The sequence below is a fragment of the Ricinus communis genome, chromosome 3 (assembly GCF_019578655.1).
Source record: "Ricinus communis isolate WT05 ecotype wild-type chromosome 3, ASM1957865v1, whole genome shotgun sequence".
Lineage (NCBI taxonomy): Eukaryota > Viridiplantae > Streptophyta > Magnoliopsida > Malpighiales > Euphorbiaceae > Ricinus > Ricinus communis.
In genome coordinates this window covers 5,135,867-5,161,236 of record NC_063258.1, presented here as the reverse complement: position 1 = coordinate 5,161,236, position 25,370 = coordinate 5,135,867, and the positions used below count along the sequence as shown (strand labels likewise).

General features: G+C 30.3%; 1 protein-coding gene across 5 annotated transcripts; it reads left to right on the top strand.

Annotated features, from left to right (window-relative positions):
- The first annotated feature begins 629 nt into the window (after positions 1 to 629).
- LOC8280418 (potassium channel SKOR) lies at positions 630 to 13,675 on the top strand. 5 transcript variants are annotated; one of them, XM_048371520.1, is made up of 14 exons: positions 632 to 1,094; positions 3,378 to 3,602; positions 3,710 to 3,773; positions 4,657 to 4,996; positions 5,335 to 5,630; positions 6,543 to 6,623; positions 9,189 to 9,293; positions 9,995 to 10,219; positions 10,456 to 10,644; positions 10,883 to 10,958; positions 11,078 to 11,372; positions 12,055 to 12,176; positions 13,078 to 13,350; positions 13,453 to 13,675. In XM_048371520.1, the coding sequence occupies exons 1-13, from the start codon at positions 895 to 897 to the stop codon at positions 13,314 to 13,316; spliced, it is 2,457 nt and encodes an 818-aa protein (XP_048227477.1). In that variant the 5' UTR covers positions 632 to 894; the 3' UTR covers positions 13,317 to 13,350; positions 13,453 to 13,675. The 5 variants fall into 5 exon arrangements, with proteins under 5 accessions (XP_048227479.1, XP_048227477.1, XP_048227478.1 ...); XM_048371521.1 differs by having other exon boundaries at positions 13,442 to 13,675; XM_025159836.2 differs by having other exon boundaries at positions 13,078 to 13,675.
- The last annotated feature ends 11,695 nt before the right edge of the window (positions 13,676 to 25,370 follow it).

Genomic DNA, 25,370 nt, shown 5'->3' with positions numbered 1-25,370 from the left:
GTACTATTCTTATTCTTATTCCCGGCACAAGATTCTCCTTGTACTGTTGTAAATTCCATCATTGTACACTTTATACATATATATATAAAATTGAAAAAGACTCAAATTTAAAATTTTATTTAAATTAAAATATATATAATATATAAAATAAATCGAAAAAGACTCAAATTTAATTTTTTTATTTAAATTAAAATATATTTATTTATCAACCTGTAATCAAATCACTATCCACTTTATTAGCTGGAAATAAGAATGACCTATTATATTTAATAATTAATTCTGTCTAATTTTGTTAAAAACTAAAGCTATTTTTCTTCAATTTGATTTTTGAAATCAAGAAATTTGACCAACTGAATAAATTGAAATAACTGAGGTTTTGTTATTTATTAATAAAAATATTAAATAAAAATTATAAAATATTTAATTATTTAAAGTGAACTTTTGTTATTCAATTTCTTTGGTTGGATATTTTTTTTAATTTTAGTTATTTGATTTGGTTTTATTTATATTAATATAAAATTTAGTTTTTCAGTTCAATTATTTTAATTTTATTTAGAATTCGGTAATATTTGATTTTCTTCAATTCAATTATCTTACTTTAGGCAATTCATATTCACAAAATTGCAGTTTATTATGCTTAGCAAATGTTCACTCAAGTGTAGGAATTTGGCATATTGAAAAGGCAAAAAAATCACAGCCAGAGTGCCACCATTGTCAAAAAGAAACTATCACAAGCAATAGTAAACATATTCTTCGGCTTTTTATCATTAAACATTAACTCTGTCACTTAATTTTCTTAGATCTGTTGTTTCATTTCACACAAGCTTTAAGTGTTTGGGTTAGAACGGTGGGTGGTGGTGATTCATCATCGTCATCATTAGCACAAACACCCATATGGATGGAGGACAAAGAAGAAGAGGTGGTGGTGGTGGAAGTCATCAGTTAGAGGTGGAAGACAAGCAAACATGGAGAAGGATCCTATCTCTGCTTGGGAATGAGCCAGGGAGTGGGATTAGGGGTGAGATTGCTAGTCAAGGAAGCAACAGTGCAAGGCCTTCACCTCCACCAGCTTTCATCATTCGTCCTGATAACAGGTTACTAACTGTTTTACCTGCCTTGATTATTATTATTATTATTATGGAGGTGCCATCTGTTTTCTGAGTTGGGTCCTGGATTGGATTACTTATTTTGTACAGGTATATAATTTTACCATGAATTAAAAATAAATATAAAAAATAACAAAAGCTAAAAGAAATGATGACAATATAAAAAAAAAAAAACACTAAGAATTAAAAATAAAATGATTAATAGACATCATAGGTAAATTCATAAAAAATTTGAAAATTAAATATAATTATAAATATCAGTGGGGCCAATAAAAAAATTTAAAAAATTACAAGAAGAGGTACTTCAGAAGAATTTAATTTGATTGTTATGGCCATTTTGAAATTGATAGGTCTAATATAATATATTGTCACTCATCATTGTAGGCTTATATAAATGAAAATAGATTAGCTTTGATTCTCCTTGAATTAGATTTCAAGCTTCTTCAATAAGTATAATATTATGTTGGCAGCTTTCTTTCTTGTAAAAGAATCACAAGAAAACATATAAATAGAGTTGTAAAACGGTTTTAACTTGATTCGGATTTGGCTTGTTTATTAGCTTAATGATCCGAAATTTTGTTCTTATTTTTAAATTAATTAAGAATTTAAACTGAATTTGATATAACGATATAATAGAAATTTTATATTTACATAATATTATCCGAAATCTTGTCTATAACGATATAATATTATATATATATATATATATATATATATATATATATATATACATTTTTTAAATTAAAATTTTACATAAAAATAAAGTCAAACAAATCTCTTATAAATCAAAATAGAAATTTTATATTTACTTATGATATATTTTTTATAAACTCATATTTATATAAAAATTTATAATTTTCTTTTATGAACTAAAGTTTGAAAAAAAATATGGCATATAATAATTTTTTTTACAAATTAAATTTTTTATTTATTTTCAGTAAAGTAAAATACTCTTATTTAATTTTTAAATAGTTTTTTTTAATCTTTTTGCACTTATTATTTTTTGTAGTTTTTTTCTTATTAGTTTCCTTATTGATAATTTTTTATCCTTATTTATATTAAAAATAAGTAAAATATTTTAAAAATATTACTATTCTAAACGGTTCAAACTTGATTTTGGGCTCGGCTCATTTTTTAACTCGTTTGAGCTCGTTTAAAATATCTTGAACTCAAACTGATATTGACTACTAATATCATTTCATCGAATAGAGCTTGTACAACGACGTATTCAAATCGGCTCGGCTCATTTTCACCCTACATATAAATTTAAATTTCTGTATAAGAGTTTAATTTAATCACAATAGCTCAAAATGATTGGTGTGCCATTTCCTTTTTTTTTTTTTTCTCTTTTCTTCGTTGCCAAAATTCCTTCACATATACTATTTTAATTTACGTAAATAAAGTAAAAAATCTATAATGATATAATTTATGACGACTTAATTTTTTAATAGTTTTATATGTTTATTTAATAAAAATTTAGAAGATAAGAAAAATTCACATATGTATAAAATTTTACATAAATTATTTTATAAATTTAAGTAAACTATTATAAGTTCTCATTAAATAAATATTTAAAAGCACAAAAATAATTATCTTACCAATAAATAAATAGTTCTATATAATAATATAACCTTCCTAATCATGTCCTTATGGAAAAAAGCGAATTCAAGTTGTTGTTTCAATAGAATGTTTTCTAATTAATTCCTCTTTTTCCATTAAACTTGTTTACAGGTTTATTCTGAAACTTGTTTCAGATCGACTCGTCTCATTTTCACTGAAGTATGGTTTAGTTTGCATCGAATTATTTAACAATGTCAAAAATTGTGAAATCACCCTATTTTTTTCAATTTTTTTTTTTAATTACGCTGTCCAAAGAAATACAAATTTAGCTATAAAATGCATTTAGAATTGTTATTCTAGACAAATTTAGAATGCATTTGAGAATTTCAATTTACATGTTTTTAAATAATTTTTAAAATTTAAAAATTTAAGAATTAAAATATCTTGAATACTTTTTCCAACTCGAACCTAAATGGGATTTATGAACCGGGACCATTGATTAAAACCGCCCGGTTTCGGATTTGAGCCGAACCGGCCTTTCGGCCAATTGTAGCTGTAAGCAGAGTTTGAAGAGTGACAGAATGGCGCGAAATTAACTCCAACAAACTAAATCTTGATTTGAAAATTGTGTAGAAAAGAGTGGAGAATTGAGAACTGAGAACTGAGAACTGAGAACTGGAAACTGAAGCTTTTGGTTGTGTGAGAAAGCAGGTGGTACGCAGTGTGGACTCATTTCATACTACTATGGGCAATATACTCATCATTCTTCACTCCGTTAGAGTTTGGATTCTTCAGAGGATTACCAGAGAATCTCTTCCTTCTCGACATTGCTGGTCAGATCGCTTTTCTTATAGACATCGTTGTGCGTTTCTTCGTCGCCTATCGGGACCTCCACTCTTATCGCTTGGTGTTCAATCACTATCTCATTGCCCTTAGGTATTTTCTCTTTAGTTATTTGCTACTTTGTTTTGTTTGTTTCATTGGACTTATTTAACACAAATTATCAATAATGATTTCGTATGTGGTTCTTTCTTTTTTCTTAGGTACTTAAGATCTCGGTTTTTGGTTGATTTGTTGGGTTGCCTCCCCTGGGATGCTATCTACAAGGTGATATTTTACTGGATTGAGATCCTCTCATGTTTAATTTTAAATATGAGCTATCACATTGTAATTTTCATTGAAATTTTATTAAAATTCAGGAAAAATGGATAGTTATTTATAAGATACAAATCTCAATCATTGATTGTGAAATTGGTGGCCAAGGTTATATAAACATGATCTATCATTTTACCAAAAACATGAGAGGATCTTATTTCCTTTTTTATTAATTTGTTTGGAAATACTGAATGAAAATGAGAGAATCCAATTCAATTTAGTTGAATTCTGTTTTTGTCAATTCTCATAATTGCTGGAATTCAATTCTTTCAACTTAACCCAAGAAGAAAAGAAAAAGCATCTTGAAAGAAATGAAATCATGCCAAAAATATTGTAACATGATTTTGCAAGAAATTTTATTAGAGAACAAAGCTTATTCTTCTTGCAACTTTTGTCCATGAATTTGAATGAGCTTTTAGGTTTAGTATTCTTGTAACGGGCTCTTGAGAATATATGTAATGCAGTTTACTTGGTTGGGAGTTTTAGAATCTATCTTTTTATGTGTATATAATTCGGAATTAATGAAAACTGAATGCAGTAAGTGTATAATTAACTATATTACTTATTTTTTAAAATTATAGTTGCTCTAGACAAAGTTATTGGCATTTCAAAACTACGTCTCACTATAGTTTTTGGTTTATATTTCTAATTCGTGCAACACTCTTTCTTTTTACATCACATTGAGTGTTGGGAGGCTTCTCGATTTAAATTGTGTATATTATTATGGTCTTTATTCATTCAATCTTCGCTTTTTTGTGGCCGTTTTCTTGTTACCAAGTATAATTTAGTATGCTTCGCACTCTTCAAGTGATCTGAAGCTATCTGCTTTAATTAGGCTTGTGGGAGAAAAGAGGCAGCAAGGTACATGTTATGGATTAGGCTAAGTCGGGTCTGCAGAGTGACTGAGTTTTTTGAGACGTTGGAGAAGGATATTAGGATCAATTACCTTTTTACAAGAATTGTAAAACTTCTTGTTGTTGAACTCTATTGCACACATACAGCTGCCTGCATATTTTACTATCTTGCTACTACTTTGCCTCCATCCGAGGAAGGTTACACATGGATAGGAAGTTTGCAGATGGGTGACTATCACTATTCACATTTTAGAGAAATTGATCTTTGGAAGCGGTACATAACATCACTTTACTTTGCCATTGTTACCATGGCAACTGTTGGTAAATTTCTGCTACTTGTTCAATTTCATTTTGTCATCTAATATAACTCAGGAATTTCCATTCATGAGGTTTTATGTTCAACTAAATGAGAACTTGCAACTAAGTCTCGTTTCTTGACTCTTTGATTTAATTAATTTTTTTGAATCTTATTCATTTTGTTTCTAGAAAGATTTTCTTTGATCCTATCTCATTATTATTGAATGCTATTTATCAATGATGATAACAGCTGCTTCACTGTGATGTGAAGCTGCATACGTTTGACATGGGGTTATTTATGAAAAGGCTGGGTGCTGTTACTGCTGTAAAATCTATAATTGTTCTGTGCTTTGTTTCTGCAGGTTATGGAGAAATACATGCAGTCAATGTTAGGGAAATGATATTCGTCATGATTTATGTATCTTTTGACATGATTCTTGGTGCTTATCTGCTTGGTAACATGACTGCATTAATTGTGAAAGGATCAAAAACAGAAAAGTTCAGGGACAAAATGACTGAGCTCATCAAGTACATGAACAGAAACAACCTTGAGAAGGGCATAAGTAATGACATCAAAGGTCATCTGAGATTACAATATAATCGAAGCTACACTGAAGCCGCTGTTCTTCAGGATATACCCATTTCTATTCGTGCGAAGGTATTGATAGTGCCAATGTGACTCTTTCTGCAAGCGCTTAGAATATTGCTCGATTTAGAATTTGAGAATGCATTATATGCTTCTTCTTGTTTTCTTGAGTTTCTGTATATTTCTTTTGGCAAATGCTATTATGCTTTTTCCAGAAAAATCTGTCTATTTTTAGTGGAAATGAAAGAAACATCTGATAAGTAATTTGCTTCTGTTTTTGTTAAAAGAATGTTGAATCATCTATTGATCAAGAGATGGAGATTTCTAGTTCTGTTTCCAGTACTGCCTTGATGTCTTCCTCAATCTTCATTCCTTATTTACATATGCTACAAAATCATTTGCTTGTCATGAAATCAGAGTAAATTTTAAAATTCTTAAGGATAGATCTGAAGAAACTATAGAGAGTATAAACAGGACAATGAGGATTGCAAAGAAACAAGGCGAGCACAACATTGAACGTGAACTATGAGAATGTTGTGTGATTTTTGGGATTATGGAGTGCATAAAACCTAAGAGCATTCAATGTAAATTGGAAGTTGAATGGTATTGTCCTTGTCTCTTAAAGACAAAATCAAGTCAAGTTAGCTCCAATTTCCATCATGTTTACTTCCTCTTAGTTTTATCTACCTTTAATCCACCACAAAAAACATGTCGAGCTTTTTGCTTGGGTTTATTAGTTGAGATGAGATACTACATAATCTGGCAGAGGAATGCGGTGGCTGTTAACACGAGTAACTTATACAATGGCTTTCTAGATGGTTGGATTAATATAACTTATCTGCTAGGCTCGAATAATTTATTTTTTCTCCTCTCTAGTAGGTAACCTCTTGTTTTTATCCTTTGATCAGTTAAAGTTTCCTACTCCATTTATAGATATTAATGCTCGGTTGCATTTCTAACAATTCATATTTTTTTCCTTTGCAGATTTCGCAGAAGTTATATGAACCATTTATTAAAGAAGTTCCTCTTTTTAGGGGATGCTCTTTGGAATTCATTAAGCAGATTGTAAGCCATTTCCTTATATAAGCAGAATATATTTTAATTCCATATGAATTTTCGAGAGTGAAACTTCTTATACTATCGATTATAAGTAGCTAATTTTCGAGTTCTAAATACCTTTCAGTGACCTTTAAAAAGTACCCTTTCACTAACAAACATCAAAATTATTGACACAAGTTTGTACTTTGACTTTCTGCAATTATTACTGGCCTTCTTGTCAGATTCATTATTCTCCTTCACCCTCCACCACCATGAAGATAAAGTTAACTTTGAAGACATAGCTTAGGCATCGCATTTTGCTTTAATTCTTTGAAGGTTCCTGCCACTTCTTTTCATGACTTTTTAAGTTACCTGTTCGAAATTTTTTAATGGAGAAACTTAGGGTGCATGAAAAGCCTTACATTGTGGAGAACAGTTAGGAGAGAGTTAGAAAGCAGCCAATATTTGTAAAACTTGTCCTATTTTCCAGAACACTGTTGATATCTTCATATAATTCTGACTTGGAATCCTCATTCTACTGATTAGATTCTAAGGGTGAATAGCACATATATGTTCATGGATGAATCAAGTGAAATTGTGTGAATGTAGGACCTAATAAGTTTAAGACCAAAAACTTATAGATCTCTTTTAACCATGAAAAGGCCCTGGAACCCTCCACCAAGTAATCTGAATTGAGATTTAAGATTTTAAAAAATACAGTAAAAAAAATAAACAAAAAATGATTTTTCCTGTTGCATGAATTATCAGCTTCAATTCCTATTGGATTATTCCTCCATTATTTGATATTCCCTGAGGGCGTAGTGGCAATTTTTTTTTGGCACTTTACTGCATGATATGGAATGTAATAGAAGATAATTATAATAAAACTTATATGATTCTTATCTTTCAATTCTTTTAAAAGAAATTACATGTTTTTTTAAATTAAGAAGAGATGCACATTTCTTGCTTTACTGGCTGAGTGCCTATCCAATTGATCAGAAGATCACTCCTTATATGTCAAAAAATATGACAAATTTTGATGTATTTTGTTTGTTTTACATGGATATATAATATATTTTTTCAATTGATATTAAAATTTGCATTGAATCTTATTCACAAAATTAGGATTATAAAATTCTTGTTATACAAATATGATTGGAGAGGCTTTGGAGGATTAGTCTCTGTTTGATTTTAAATTACAGAACCAATTGCTACAGTAGGAGTAAAGGAGAAATCCTTACCAAATAACCTATGATCGGAGGAAAAGGATGCCTGCCAACTTCTCTAAGCTGTGGGAAATATGGAGATGGTAGGAATAGGAGTAAAAGATTGTCTCATGACAACTGTTAGAGTAAGGTTCAAGGGGAGGCCTCCTAGTGTTATATAGCATGAAAAATGGAACAATTTTCTTTTCAATCTTGGTTTTAAATTTTGCTTTTGTTTTTTTTCTGTTTTCTTATGAATTATGAGAGGAGAAATATCTTCAACTGTGTACTGACATTCTCGTCCTTGCAACAGTAAGCAATTCATCTTCAATTCATTAATGTCAATCCGTAAGAAACCATATTTAGATATCTGAAACTGACACATTTTATTGGGAAAATGGTATATGGATCTCCTTTTTCTAAACCTGTAGAAGGATATTACCCACAATTGAAAATGGCAGTTGCAAATGTTGCATGCATAACAATCTCTTCTTCAGGCATTGTTAATGAGTTGAAGCTTGACGGTCATTTAGTCTATTATACATCTTGTAATGTCTTTAGTTGGAGACTAATGGTGGTACGGGGGAATTCCCATGCTTAATGATATTTAGTTTGCCCTTGGACTATAATTGTCTGATGTGCTTTAAAGATATTAAGTTTTCTGTACTTTATTAATGTGGTTTATAAACAAACTTGTGATTAAGACGTATTCTTGACAAAGCTTGTACTGAAAATTTTAAATGGTTGCTGTTACTTATATACCTATGCACTTACCTATTGGTTCCATCACCGCATTTTAGATGTGGTGGCTTCTTTTCTTTTTTCCACTTTTTCAAATAACAATACTTTGACCTGCTCTGGTTTATGATAGCAGAATATTTCTTAAAATATTAGAGATTCCACCTTATCAAAATTGTGCAGCAACTTTAGTCCCAGTTGTTTACTTTCCATGTAAGATATCACTTGCATAAGCACACACAAATGCACTAGTGACCTTGATTCTTCTTGTAAATATCTGATAAATTTGACTTGATGAGATACTGTTTCAACTAAATTCCTCGTATTACTTTCCATGTAAGATATCACTTGCATGAGCGCATGACAGATGTACTAGTGACCTTGATTCTTCTGGTAAATATCTAATAATTTTGACTTAATGAGCTACTGTTTCAACTATATTCCTTGCATTACAATTTCTTTCATAATCTTAGTACTACAATGATATGCCTTGAGCGAATATTTTATTTCAAATTCTGTACTTTCTTTGGTTATCTTGATATTAAAATTTATTATCTTTAAGCTATATGTGAAGTTCAGATCATAATAACATTGCCTGGCATGATGCTTATCATGGAAAAGATTCTTACTCATTCTGTGGGTTTACCAGGCAATTAAGGTCCATGAGGAATTCTTTCTCCCTGGCGAAGTGATTATTGAGCAGGGTCATGTAGTGGATCAACTCTATGTTGTCTGTCATGGTGAATTGGTCATGGTAATTTTTCTTCTTGCAGCAGTATTTGTGCTGCGTTTACATATTTCAATGCATCATTACTGTAGAATATTAATTTCTGCAGCCACTTAATCCATCTTAATGTAGTGTAAAATGTGCAATATAATCCAGTCTTTTGGTTACTGTATTTGGCTAGAATAAATTTTATCAGCTCACTAGACAATCTGTGGTATTTAGCTCATATTTTAATTTTCTTTTGCCTTCAGCTTAAGTAATAAAAGGCTGAACGAACCAGAATCAGCAATTTCTCAAATATATGCTCTTCTGTTAGCATTTAATTTATTTGTGTCTATGTGAATTAATATTCCCATGTTACTTTTTATTTGGATGCAAGATGCATTCCATGATTACTAGCAAATATGTTCTAGCGAGTTTCTTTTTGATAATATATGCTGAGTAGTCTCATCACTTCAAATGAAGGGTACAGTCAGGCTGTTTCAATGAAATACTTAAAATGATGATCAGTGCAAAATATCTTTCAGGTGCCAAAGAAACTAGATAATATTTAAATAGGTACATCGTCACATCTTTTCTTATTTTCAGATCTTTTATACTTCTGACATACACATGCTATATTGGTCGCATTTTATATATGCGAGTATATTTTATATCTTTTTAGATCTGTATGTTGTTATTAATATAATTTCGTTGCAGAAGTTCTAATGTCTTAGTGTTATCTACAGGAGGAAGGGAGAGGACGAGATAATGATGAAACTGAAGAATCTCCTATGTGTCTCCAAACCTTTAGCTCATTTGGTGAGGTCTCTTTTTTTTGTAACACTCCTCAGCCGTACACAGTTCGAGTTAGGGAACTCTGCAGGGTCTTGCGACTTGATAAGCAATCCTTTACAGAGATGCTTGAGATTTATTTCTCTGATGGAAGAATTATCTTGAACAACCTTGTCGAGGTAAGTTTTTCATGATATCTTTTTCATCTTTCTTCTGCGTCTTTCTGAAACTTGTCACCTAAAGATGGTTGTTTATAATTAGTAAGCATACCTGCACCTTATGGTTTGGTTGACAGTATTATCTTCTCTCTTTTAGTGAAAAGGGGGATAAATGAGAACTTCTAAAAGCACTTTTTCTGCCTAGAAATTATGGCTGGATAACTCGACTTCATTTTTCCAATATGCGCAACTGACAGGGAAAGGACTCCAATCTACGGAATGAATTATTGCAGTCAGATGTCACCCTTTACATTGAAAAGTCTGAATTAGTTCTAGCTACCAGGCTGAATTGTGCTACATATGATGGAGATATTTATCGGCTAAAACGTTTTATTGGAGCAGGAGCAGATCCTAATAGGACAGATTATGATGGAAGATCACCTCTGGTATAATTTCTAGCTTAGCTAATTTTTTTAAGTATGTTATGAAACATAATGCCAGATAAACCCACTTTTATCAAATTAACTCTTGCATGTTCTTTTGTGCTCAACATCATATAATTAACCATTTATGAGTTTTAACTTTTATGATAGAAGGTCATCAACTGAAAGAACTAATAGGTTTTGCTTTGGAAAATGCGTTCCTCCCCTTGAAATAGATAAAACTGAATTTTGCTTTCTACAGCATATTGCTGCTTCTAAAGGATTTGAAGATATAACACTTCTCCTTATAGACCATGGAGTGAATGTCAACATTTCAGGTAATTCTCTTATGCTTTATTTCTGCGCACATCCTCATGGATGATGTGCATATTCTTCGATGAAATCTTTTATTCTAAATACAGCTAGTGATGCATTTGATTTGTTATCTGTGTGGCAGATAAATTTGGAAACACTCCTTTGCTTGAAGCTGTCAAGAATGGGCATGATGAAGTAGCTTCTTTACTTGTTAGAGCGGGTGCAACCATGGCAATTGATGATTCTGGTGGTTTTCTCTGTATGGCAGTTGCAAGGAGGGATATGGGTCTCTTAAAGAGGGCTTTGGCCAATGGAATTAACCCGAGTGCCAAAAACTTTGATTGCCGAACACCACTTCATATAGCTGCCTCAGAGGGGTCGTACCCTATTGCATGTTTGCTTTTAGAAGCAGGAGCAAGTGTGTTTTCAAAGGACAGGTACAGTTGGGACATAGTCTATTACTCCAAATTTTATTAGGTAATAATTTTTTCTTTTAATGATTCAAAGTGATCCATAATTATTGTGGGGATTGTGTTTCTCACTCAATGTAAGAGCTGTTACTACTTGATATAGAGGTCCTGAAACTGAGCATGATAATTAGTTGGGAGGTTTACCTCTTGATTTCTTAAATCTGTAGAACCATGTAACTAACAAGAATTTAGACTTGAAAAAATAAAACTTCTCACGTATTGCTTGTAAATAAACATCATCATTATTTTAATTTCCTTATTAAAGAATCAATCATGGTTATTATTGCATTGGCTCCAAGAAATGGAAAAATTATTTTCCTTTATACCAACAAAAGATGGGAAACATGTTCGGTTGAGTTTACTATGGAAAGAACCATGCGAAGGTGGTCTAAATGCTTCAACGCTAATTTTAAACTCTGAAAATTCTTCATAACTCTCTATTTTTTTGTTCTAGTAGTAAGGCATGGAGCTAGAGATATAGGATGCTCTAGTTTCTAAATTGCACGAACATTTCTTCTCATTTGTAATATATTTCCAAGGATGATGTAGGAACAGTAAACTATAAATGTCAATCTAACTGGCTAAATAATCTATTTAAATCATTTGGTTTTCTTTCAATTTAAGCTTTTGGCTTTTTTTCCCTTTGCAGATGGGGAAATACCCCACTTGATGACGCTCGTGTAGGTGGAAATAAGAATTTAATCAAGTTGCTTGAGGTTGCAAGAACAACTCAGATGTCCGAGTTCTCTGAATCTCCTCAGCGAGTAGAAGGTACTACTGTAATTACACTCATTTCCTTTTGTTTGTTTCTAATTCCTTGCATAATATGTCCTGTTCATGACTTTAGCATACAGTTTTGTCAAGGCAATTCATTTATTGGTTCAACATTTAGTTTATCAAGCAAAAGAAAGCCCTAATCAGTACATTGGTTAACAAGAAATGTAAAGGCTTAAAAGAGAAAAATACACTTTATGTTTTAGTTTGATGGGATGATGTTAATGTTCACGGAATGATCTGTATATGGTACAGAGTAAACAATGCCAGATACAGCAGTTCAGTAACACTTACTGTTTTCAACATATAAGCATATAAAAGTATTACAGACATCTAAAATCATCAGTTCAACTGATCGGATTTACTTTCTAAATTTTTTGTCCTTTTAGTTTTTTTAATAATTATGAAAAAAACACTCTTCCAACTGACCTATCAAACCAGTCCAACTAGTCAAATCTGGTTTGACCAGATTTTTGGTTTTAAGCATCAAACTAACCGGTCTGATTAGCATTTACTGGTTGAACTGGTCCGGTCTATTCTAAAACATTGTCTGCAGCTAAAGTCTTTTTAACATTTATTCTTTGTACTTTTTATTTGTGAACATTAAACAAAGATTTTTTACACATGTTTCATGAGAATTTTGTATGTATTATTGAGCCCTTATGCTTCTATTTTTGCTTATTAGGTCCTCAATAAGAGTAAAATTAAACATACAATGGTTCAATGAAATGAAATAAAAATTAAAGGGCTCAATAAAATGAAACTGAAAAATTCAAGGACTTAAAAATGTATAAATCACAGTTTCGAATTGCCAATTACATGACATGCTTTGATATTTATGCTTGAATCGATTTTTCCCTCTGCTACACATTGATCTCACAAACATCTTAATTTCTAGCAGCATCTGAAATGCGACGAAGGAAATGCACAGTATTTCCATTCCACCCATGGGATCCAATAGAGAAGAGAAATGGTGTGGTTTTGTGGGTTCCTCAAACGATGGAAGAGCTTGTCAAGGTGGCAATGGAGCAATTGAAAAGCTCAAGTAATTGTATATTATCTGAAGATGGGGGAAAAATTGTTGATGCCAGCATGATTAATGATGGCCAGAAGCTATTTTTAGTCAGTGAATCATAGCGCAACTCCCCACAAATTCTCCAGTAATTAAGAGGTCAGCAAACTATTTCAACCCTTTATATTATTACTGCACATATGATCATAGTTTGGAGAAACAGTCATGAATATATATGGCATGTTGCTAGTGTGGAAATAGAATTTTGCAGTTGGTTCTGCAGATTTCCACATTAGAACTATGCAGGGTATTGTTGCAGTTTGCAGAACAAGAAGCAATTGGCAAGAAATTAGTATACTATCAACTCCACATTTATTGTAGGGGTGGAGCTATTTACAGAGCATTATTTGATAGCTCTAGAACAATGTATTGAAAATCTTAATTATTTATTTGAAAACATAATCTTAATTTATTTGAGTTAAAACTGTTTTCTTTTAGTTTATTTTTATTTTCTTCTGATTTTAATTTTATAAAAAAGTAACAAAAAATTTTGACAAAAATAAATCCATTTGATTGAGGTAGAATTTTAATTTCTTTGTTCTTTAAACTTCAAACTTTTATTTATACTAGCTTTTGTTCGTGAGATGCTTAATAATTGGACTTGTTATTATTTATATAATTAAAAGAAAGTAATTATTAAATTTAAACTTGAAAACAATACTATTAATATTAAGAAATAACATAATCTATTACTTTGAAAAAAAGAAGGAAAGAAAAGGAATACATACACAAGAATCTAACGAATGTAAGAATATACTTAAAATTCACATTCATAATCATCATATTTTAATATTTATTACTAATATTAATGTCTTTAGAATTAAAATATTTTATTTTTGATTTTTTTATTCCAATTGTTGTAATTAAATTGTATGTTAAATGATCATATATTAAATAATTAACAAATTTAATTCAATTATGTTGATATCATTACATTTTACTAATTTTACATCTTATCTTATAGATTTTAATTTAATTTTTTTATTGCATTACATAACTATAATTATGAATAATTACACCCGCTATTATCCATCTAATAAATATTAAAATTATGTTTAATATAAAAGAATACAAATTTTAAATATTGCAGGTGACTTATTATATTTATTAATAAGTCTATATTATGTATATATATATTTAAGGTGTTTTAGTGATTTATTGGTATATTTTATATACGTAATATATGAAAATATGTATTTATTACATCATTTTAGCTTTATTGTCTAATTTCAGATATTAATAGTCAAAATTAAAAAAAATATGAATTAAATATACATAATTGGGCTTAATTGGACTACCGTTGCTGAGATTCAGAATAAAGACGAGTGGACTGCTAATTGTCATATCTAGCCGAATATATGAAGGCCCGCAACAGAAAATTAATTAGTTATTATGTAATTATAAATAAGTATTCTTAAGTTATTTATTTTATTTAGGATAGTTAGGAGATAACTATTAGAAGTGTTGTACTTAGAGTATGACTCTATAGAAGGAATCTCTACAAGTAGTGGAGATCAGTTAAACAAGAAAGAGAAGAGAGTTCAGTTTGCATCTGTCCATTATTCATTTCTCTGCAACTTTTTACAGTTCATCTTTCACAAACATTTAGTTTTAGTTTTTATATAAATCTTTGAAAATCTAAGAAGCTTTTCAAAAAGTAGAGAGTGATGATCAATCATCTTCATATTTTTAAAGAATTTTTGGATTTTGAGATAGTTTTTATTTTTTACTTTATTTTTATATTTTACTATTTAATTACAATAACCGTTGGATTAAATATGTCGGACTAATTTTTATAAGTATTTAGTTTAGCTTTTCACTTATGTATGAACCTTATTTATTTATATATTTAATGAAAGATTTTTTACCTTCATGACTTTATTAGTTTCACTTATTATTATTGATTGACCATCATATCAATTTAATAAATAATTTTTGTTATAAAAAATTTTAGGTTGAAAGTATTAGAAACGCCATTTTTACTTTAATCTATGTGGGTAAAAAAAACTTAGATTTCATCATTAGTTCGAGTAACTTAGGGAAAAGATACATCACCATCTCATTCATTAGATTTGAACTTAAGGGAAAATAAAGAGATTACTAAATATTGATTAGATTAAATATTATTTTATCATATAATTTTTCATTAATCATTCCATTTACATATTTACTTTCTAGTTTATTTAATTTCTTTTATAAACATTTAACTATTCCTAAAACATTAGCTTAGAGATTCTTGTGTTTCTATATGATAGTTTTTATAATGCATGCTTTACAGTTCCTTGAGAGATCAATCTTACGATGAACTTACATGTACTATAATTCGGTTCGTACATTTATAAGTACTAAGTTTGAGCCATTATTTATTAACATCTAAATTATATTATTTAATATTTAATGTTAAAAGTAAAAAAGTTGATGTATAAAATACTATACTTTTAATTGATATATAGAATACTATACTTTTACATTTAAATGAAATCTATTAATAGTTAAATAGAACATATGCCCATACCTATTAATTAAATCACGGTAAGAATTAAATAAAATACAGAGTCAAGATTTAGTTAATATGTATTTCATCATTAATGTCTTTAAGATGATAAATATTTTTTTAATAATATTAACTCTTTATAGAAAAATATCCTAAAAATTATTAATAGTTAAATTCTGATAGATCATGATTTTATTTCTTCAATTTTAGATTTTCACTTTCATATCATATTTCAATATTTGTAGTTTAATGTACTTTTAATATTTCTTAAAACTCCAATCATCCAATGAAATCATTATTTGATGAACTCAAATTAATAATTATAAATGCACGAACCGTTTATAAGTATAGCAGTAAAATATTCCGATGTTGATTTTTTAAAGAATTAGTAGCAAACTTATTATATAAATTGATTATCAACTCAACAATACTAAAAAATAGATCTAAACACTCTAATCTAATTTTGATAAAAATTAGAATCATAAAATAACCAAGCAACAAAAATAATGATAAAAATACAAATGTTTTAAAAAAAAGGCTTAATTGCCAAAGAAAAACTTTTCACTTATTATCAAATCTAGCACGTAGTTTTTAAATTTTTAATTTCAACACCGTACTTTAATATTGATTTCAATTTTAGCATCTAATAAAATTATCTGCTAAATTTTCTGATTTCGCGTGAACTCCGACAAAAAAAAAAAAAAACCGAGTCAACATTAGAGTTGTTGATTTGTTCCATTACTAAAATATTATTATTTAAATACATAAATTAATTTCTTTTTCTTTTTTTAACTTTGAAATTCATTAATCTTATGTGCTCAAATGACAATATTTTAATAGTGAGGGTGTTGACTCAATTCCTCCTTTTTATTATTGTTGTCAGAGTTCATGCTACGTCAATAACTTTTATTGATAATTTCATCGAAGGTAAAATCAAAATTAATGTTAAAGTTTAATGTTAAAATTGAAAATTTGAACAGTACATACTAGATTTGATAATTAGTACAAAGTATATGATTTTTTTAAAAACAAATTAGACCTTAAAAAACTATATGAGATAAATGGTATTTAGTTTCATTAACTATTTTATAAAATCCTCTTTAATATGATAAGAATAAAATAATAGATGATATTTAATGTACTTTTTCCTTTAACTATTCAAACCAACGAAATAATTAAAAGTTCTTAATCAACAAAGTTGTAATATAGATGATGTTTCTAAAGCAATAACCTAAATAATATTTATAACAATTATAAATATTGTTGGCCAAACAATCATTATTATTGAAATTAATAAAGACATGTTGAGAAGAAATACATTTGTAAAAAAAGATTCATACAAAATAGACAAGCTTAACTAAATATCTATAAAAAAATTAGCCTAACATTTCTAATTTTATGATCATGATTATTAAAGAATTAAGCATAGAAAAAAAACAATGAAATAAAAACTTCTTCAAGATCTAAAAATATCTTTAAGATGTGGAGATGATGATCTTCAAACTTCAACATCAAAAAGCTTATTTTATCTTCAATGAGAGAATAACTAAAGAAAAAATGAATGAAAACTATCTTTCTAATAAATGTATGTGAAAACTATTGAGAAAATTATTTCCTAAACTATAGAGAATAGAAAATAGTGAATTTTTCCAATCTAGATCTGCAGATATGTATATATAGAGAGATAGATCTTGATATATCTATAGATATTGCTATCTCCACTTTTTATTATCACTTAATTATTATCTTATTATAAATTCTAAGTAAAAATCCAAATGACTAAAATATCTCTAATTAAACAGCTGATAATCACTAGCATAATAACTCAGTATGTCCTCTAATTAAACTATGTATAATTTGGACTTATCAACATTTTATATATTAATTTGTTAATAGCCTTTTAACCAAAATTAATATTAACTAATATTAATTCCTAATCACAATAGGTTACCTTAAATATTTTATTATTAGACCTTGTTATAGTTTTAATGACCAATGATTAATCTTTATATTCATATATCTTCAAAAAGCAATTAAATGTTAGAGAAATAAACTATTAAAATAAAGATTAAGTTATATCTAATTAAACATTAGAAAATTCAATCAAATGAGACTCGAGATTTAGGCTAAGATAATTCAAAAAAACTCAGAAAAGGTGGGCTCTGGTATTTAAGTCTGTCTAGAATAATGAGTTCCTTCAGTTGGCATTATAATGGGTTGGCAACCCATGCACAGTTCAAGAACTAGTGGACCTTATGCCTACTAAAAAACCAAAATTTATTTTCTTGATGGAGATTAAGGTGGGTCAGGTTTCTGTAGAAAGGCTTTATAGAAAATTAGTTTTTAAATGATTCTTTTATGTGCACAGGCCTAGATTAGGTGGTGATATTGGGTTGATTTGGAAAGAAAGTAATATGGCCTCTCTTTTAAGTTTTTCTTATAATCATATTGATATTTTGGTTTTTGTCGAAGGAATGCAGCCTTGACGTTTTACTAGCTTTTATGCGCATAAAAAATGTAAAAAATGGAAGGATTCTTAGAATCTTCTCATGTCTTTTAGCTCTAAATCTTTACTGTCTTGGTGTGTTATAGGTGATTTGTTATTTCAGTCTGAGAATAAATGTCAACATCAGCATCCTAATCATTTACTCTTGAATTTTCTATAAGTAGCGGGAGACTAGTAGTTTACTTGTCTTGGGTATGGTGGGATACCCCTTCACTTAGTAGAAGAGTAAAGGGACATAAATGTGGGTACAAGAAAGAGATATACAGTTAGATGTAAATAACAAACCCATAACAACATATAGTTACGTAATAAATTATACAGCCTATATCTAATATATCTAATAATATCTATTATTTGTGATCATCTCTTATTACGTCCCCACAAGCTGAAGGAGGAATACCATGTAACCGAAGCTTGGAAACCAGAAATTCATATCGCTAACTTGGTAAATCCTTTGTAAGAATATCTGCAACTTGGTCAGAAGAAGAAATTGTACCAACTGTGATGAACTTTTGTGCTACAAGATCACGCACAAAATGATAACGATTTCAACATACCGAGTCTTAGCATGAAACACAAGATTGCAAGATAAGAAAACAGCTCCCACATTGTCACACCAAATGTGAGGCGTATAGCTCAAGGTAACACTTAATTCAGTAAAAAGCTTGACCAACCATTTTAGTTCAACACAAATGTTAGCAATAGCCTTGAATTTAGACTCTGTGGAGGATCGAGCAATATTTTTCTGTTTTTCTGAATTCCATGCAAGCAAATTATTTCCAAGGTAAATTAAGTAACCTCCCGTAGAGCGTCTGTCATCGGGACAACCAGCCAAATCCGAATCACTAAAAGCAATCAATGTATTAGTTGAGCAACGATTAATCAAAAAAAATTTCGACATCTTACCTTTCAAAGACCGCAGTAATCGTTTGAGAGCTTCAAGATGAACGGTAGTGGGCTGATGCATAAACTGACACAACTTGTTAACACAATATGAAATATCAGACCTAGTCATGGTGACATATTGCAAACTACCACATGCTTGCCTGTACTTAACAGCTTCCTCATGATTTAACAACTGCCCATGATTTTTTGAAAGAGTTATTGTGGCTGTCACTAGAGTAGAACATGGCTTACAATTCATCATTCTCATTTCTGATAGAATGTCTGAAACATAAGACTGTTGAGATAAAGAAATTCCTTTCGCATGCTGAATAACCTCTATACCAAGAAAATAATGGAGAGAACCCAAATCCCTTAACGAGAACTCAGTGAAGAGTTGAGAAACAATAGAGTTGAGAAAATCCAAATTATTACCAGTAAGTAAAACATTGTCCACGTATACCAACAGAAAACAAGAACAATGATCCTTGTTATAAATAAACAAAGATGGATCAGCATGAGAACCCACAAATCCCAACCGTAAAAGTTGATTACTCAATCTCTGAAACCATGCGTGAGGAGCTTGTTTAAGCCCATACAATGACTTCTTCAATTTGCAAACATAATTTGGATACCTACGATCAATGAACCCTTGTGGCTGAACCATATATATAGTTTTAGACAAATTTCCATGGAGAAAAGCATTGCTTACATGAAGCTGGCATAGTTGCCAACCTCTAGACACTGCAACAGCAAGAACAGAATGAATAGTCATAGGCTTTACAATAGAACTGAAAGTGTCTGTAAAATCAATCCCATATTCTTGATTATAACCTTTTGCGAACAATTGAGCTTTTAACCTTTCAACGCTACCATATGCTCGTAGTTTAACCTTATCCACCCATCGATTACCAATTATATTCCCATGACGAGGATGAGGTACAAGTTCCCAAGTGTTATTCTTTTGCAAAGCATCAAATTCAAGTTGCATCGCATGTCGCCACTCTGTATTTTTATTGGCTTGTGTGAAAGAAGATGGTTCAGTTTGTGAAAGAGATAAAGAGGGTCAGGTGAGATGAAGATAAACATGTTTCTATATGGTTGATGGGCAAAGTTCCATATTATGAGTTCATTGATTTTTTTTCTGATGCAGGGTCTGAGTTGGGGTCTGTAGTGGGTTGGTGAATGGGTAAAGATAAATTTTCTAGAGTAGATAAGGATTGTGGTATGTTACTTTGGGAACAAGTTTGTTGGTGTAAGGAGTTTGAATTAGAAGCAGATAAGGATAAAGTTGTGGAGTCACTAGGTGATGATAAGGATGTATTTGAATTGTTAGGATCAGAATGATTACCTGTGGAGGAGTCTGGCGGAACAATGAGTTGGGAAGTAGACTCTGTGATTTGAAGCCAAGGAACTAACTGTGAACTGGAAGATTCACTATTAGATTGTGTTAAAACTTGCTTAAAAGGAAATAAATTTTCATCAAACTCAACATGCCGAGCATAGTAAATTTTTTCAGTTTCCTTATCAAGACAACGATAGCCCAGGTGAATAGGGGAATAGCCCAAGAAAACACATTGCCTAGAATGAAAAGAAAATTTGTGATTATTAAAAGGCCGTAAAAGCGGATAGATAGCACACCCAAAAACTTTGAGAAAAAAAATAGTTTGGAGATTTGTTGAAAAGAATTTGGAAAGGAATTTTGTTATCTAATAAAGTGGAAGGTGTTCGGTTAATGAGAAAGATAGCAGTTTCAAATGCGAATTGCCAATGTTTAAAAGGTGATCCACAATGACCAAGTAATGTAAGACCAATATCAACAACATGTCGAATTTTTCTTTCGGCAGTGCCATTCTGTTCATAGGTATAAGGATACATAACTCGATGAATAATACCATTATCTTGAAAATATTTATGCAAATGCCAATATTCACCACCCCAATCAGAATTAAACTGTTTGATATTACATTGAAATTGCTTTTCAACCATGATTTGGAATTGGCGAAAAATATGTTGAACTTCACTTTTGCATTTCATAGGAAACGACCAAGTGAATAAAGAATAATCATCAATAAAAATAACAAAATATTTATGTCCAGAAGATGAACACAGAGGTGCAGGACCCCAAACATTAGAATGAACTAATTCTAAGGGATGAGAACTATGATGATAAGTCAAAGAAATAGGCATTTTATGTAGTTTTCCAAGACAACAAGAAGCACATTTATTTGAAGACAACTTTGAAGAAGAACAAGGTAATTTGAACTGATTAACTAAATGATGAACAATGTTATAGTTGGGATGACCCAATCTAGCATGCCAATCTTCTAATTTTGCCAAGAAAGCAGCAACAGTAAGATTATTCTCTCGTTGAAGTGCACCATAGAGTTTATGGAGACCCAACTCACTTGTTCCGCCAGTAGGATTTTCTTGGTAATTTGATCTTTCATAAAGGAATGGTTAGGATGAAATTCAAAGAAACAGTTATTATCATGACAAAATTGTTGAACTGATAATAAAGGTTTTGTTATTGTTGGAACATGCAAAATGTTATTCAAAGCCAATGATTTCGAAGGAGTGTTAATGGAACTAGACCCAATATGAGAAATTTATAACTTTGTACCATTACCGACTACCAAGTTATCCTTACCTGAGTAATCATTAGATATATAAAGGGAGGCTAAATCTAGAGTGATGTAATGACTGGCTCCAGTGTCAGGGTACCAAGAAATAGCTTGGTCATTCATGGTGTTAAGATCGGCAGATGGTGTGGGCAATACTGAAATATTTGCTTGAGGCTTCAGAGGAAAATAAGTGCGTGAATTATTGCTAGAATTCTGGCGAGGAACAAAATTGTTATCAAACCCGCGTCTGCAATCAAAGGCGGAGTGATTTGTGTATCCACAAATTTAACAAGCTATAAAAGAGTTTTTCAAAGAATGATTGGAATAGTTGTTGTAACCAGAGTAATTGGAATAGCTGTTGTAACCACGCCGTCCTCTATTGCCACGTCCACGACCTCTATCAACAAAATGTGAGTGTTGAGAGGCATTGAATGATGGTGTGTGTTGAGCAATATTTGCTATTGGCATAGATGATGATTTTTGTGCCTTGAGAAGCAACTCATGCACTACCAATTGACCGTGTAGATCATTGAAGGAAGCAGGCTCAGATCGTTGTTGTAAACCACCTATAATTCCATTATAATCTGGACTGAGTTTTTGGTACACAATAGCATTGAATTCAGTTGGTAAAATTGGTTGTCCAGCTAATGCTAGAGAATCGGCTATTGACTTAGCTTGATAGAGATATTCATAAATAGATTTGTCATCCTTCGAGAGATTATGAAGCTCGATGTGCAACTGAGTGCGCTGAGCATGACTAACTACCCCATAGGCAGAAGCTAATGCAGTCCATATTTCAAATGATGTTTTCAAGCCAACCAAATGTGGATAAATTTCCTCAGTGATGGAGGACAATAACTAAGAACATAGAAGTTGATCTTTGCTAAACCATGCAATATCTGAATTGATTTCTTTTTCATTTGAAGAATTGAAAATTTCTTTTGGAGGGATTGGTTCAGCCCCATTGATAATTCCACGAAGATTATAAAAGTTTAATAATGGAGTGAATTGGAGTTTCCAAGCGATGTAGTTTTTGGAGTTGAGTTTGATGGAGAAAGCATGATTGATTTGAGTCGGGTTGTTGGTAGTGCAGAGAGGGAGGATAAGACAGAAGTAACTAACGTTGTTGAGGTAGAAGTTGAAGAATTTGAAGAAGAAGATGAATGAGCCATAGTACTGGTCTGATACCAACTTAGAAATAGGGATAAATGTTAATTGTATATTGTATTACTTAATCAATGAGTACATGGTTGCAGTACATATAGAGATATACAGTTAGGCGTAATTAACAAACCCATAACAATATATAGTTACGTAACAAACTATACAGCCTATATCTAATATATATCTAACAATATCTGTTATTTGTGATCATCTCTTGATACTTCCAAAGTCTCAATTTGAAAGTTTCCAGCTAAAGAAAAAGGAGAGCAAATGTGTACTGTTAGATGGTTCAATTAGAGATGGTGTATGAGGATCCGGAGCATATTAAAAAATATGGTGAGAAGCTTTTTTAATGGCATCTTGATTTACGTCATTGTTTTAAAGGAAAGATCAAGGAGTATAGAGCTGAGATCACATATCTTAAAGGCAGACGTGATTCTCATTCTTTAACTTGACTTGCTGAGGTGCAAAAGGAATTAGGTATTACTTTGGAACAATAAAACACCAATTAAAGACAAAGGGCTAAACAATTCTAGTTAAGAGGTAGGGATTTAGATACTCATTTCTTTCATTAATATGCTTCTTTTGTTAGAGTATGTCCTAAAGATGAGGAGTTGTCAGATGATCTGTATTAATTTATGTATCACAATTAATGACATACAATTATACTGAAGGCATTGTTAAACTCCTTAATAGTACGAGTAGTCGTGGTATTATTGAAGAATAATATAAACCGTTAGACATTGAACCATTGAATGTAAATACAAATGTAAGAGAAATTATAAAGCGAGTTTATAATGATGAAATTCTTATTACATATATTCATAAACTTTGTTCACAATTTATATTTGCTCAAAATTAAATATTGATCATTGGATATTGATCAAACGACCGAGACTACCATAATGTGTTATCACTTACTTATGAAATAAGTAATATGTCTCAAAAGGTTGATGAATAGGGATTCCGAGATAAGCATATGAGTGCTTGTTACAAGAATAAGTTCATTGAACATAACCCTATTGAGTAGTCTATATGGAATTTACCAAATATGTCTATGGACAATACTTTTATGACAATCATGTAAGACATGATCCTTAGACTTGAGATAACAATATATTATCTTATATGAGGATTGTTATACTTTAATACTATGTTATGTCCTATCCATTGAGTGCTCAAAGGAATAGTCATTAAGTATAATAAGAGTCCTATGAAGATAATAAGTTATCAATAAAGAATTCATTGTCCAAGGTAATATGTCATGAGACCTTATCCTGATAATTCTTGATATGCTTTAACATGAAAATCCTTGGCCAAGGTTGTATAAATGAAGATTATGAAAAGTGTTTCATAGATCTTATTCAAAATATTATATACAATTATCAAGAACAAGAATGATTGGTTTAATTATAGAGTTAACACTTGCATCCATACTCTATGAATCAATTGAGATAAAAGTACAATGAGATGATTGAATTACATTATAAGATTATTCACTGCAAAGATTAAATAAAGTACTTTAATTATTCTTATATATTTGAGTGGTCATAATATATTTTTTAGATGTCAATCTTGATCTATGTATATGGATTAAGTTAAATTAGAGAATTAAAAGAGTTTAATTCATAATTCATATTTATTGTCAATATGTTAGAAACCTTTTAGGTCACACACAAATAGAATTTAAGTGAAGATTAAAATAAGGCTTTATGCTTTGGGCTTAAGCTCGTATATATTGAAAAGATTAATTAATTAGAAAGTAATGGGCCTATGATGGTTTATTATCCATGGATTAGATCTTAATTAATCAAAGTTCAATTAGAAAAATAAAAGTCCAACTTAATTTAAGCTAAATTTTGTAATAATCCCAAACCTTTAAGGGCTTTAATTAAAAGCCATATATATAAAAAGAGATGCATGGGGCAGCATGGATTAGTGTTTTTATTGAGAAAAATATTTTCTTAAGAAGTATACCCAAGGTGAATCAATCATGAGATTACTTGATTCATACTCCTTGCTTGGAACTAGCATCTAATCTTCTACATCTCTTCCCAATCTTTTAAAAGTTGTATAAGAGATCTTTACTTAGAATTTTGTGTGGTCACCAAAAGAGGTTGGTCATTTGAGTAGCTTTGAAGTACATTAATCATCCTTGAAGAATCAAGAATCAACAAAGCTAGAAGCACTTTTTGGAATTGGTGACATACTCCCATTGTAAGCCTTTTTCTATATTTTGCTTGTTTTAAGTGTTATGACTACTTCATATCAGTGAGATCCTTGGTGGGAATTGAAAAAAAAATTATTTTTATTCTATTGCATATTTTCTTATATTTTAAAATCAATTTCCAACATCTTCTTATTGTCATAAAAATCTTATTACTAGATTTAGAGATGATTAAGGCATCTGGAGAGGTTTGGGTGATGGTTTGCGAGATGTGGTTCAGAA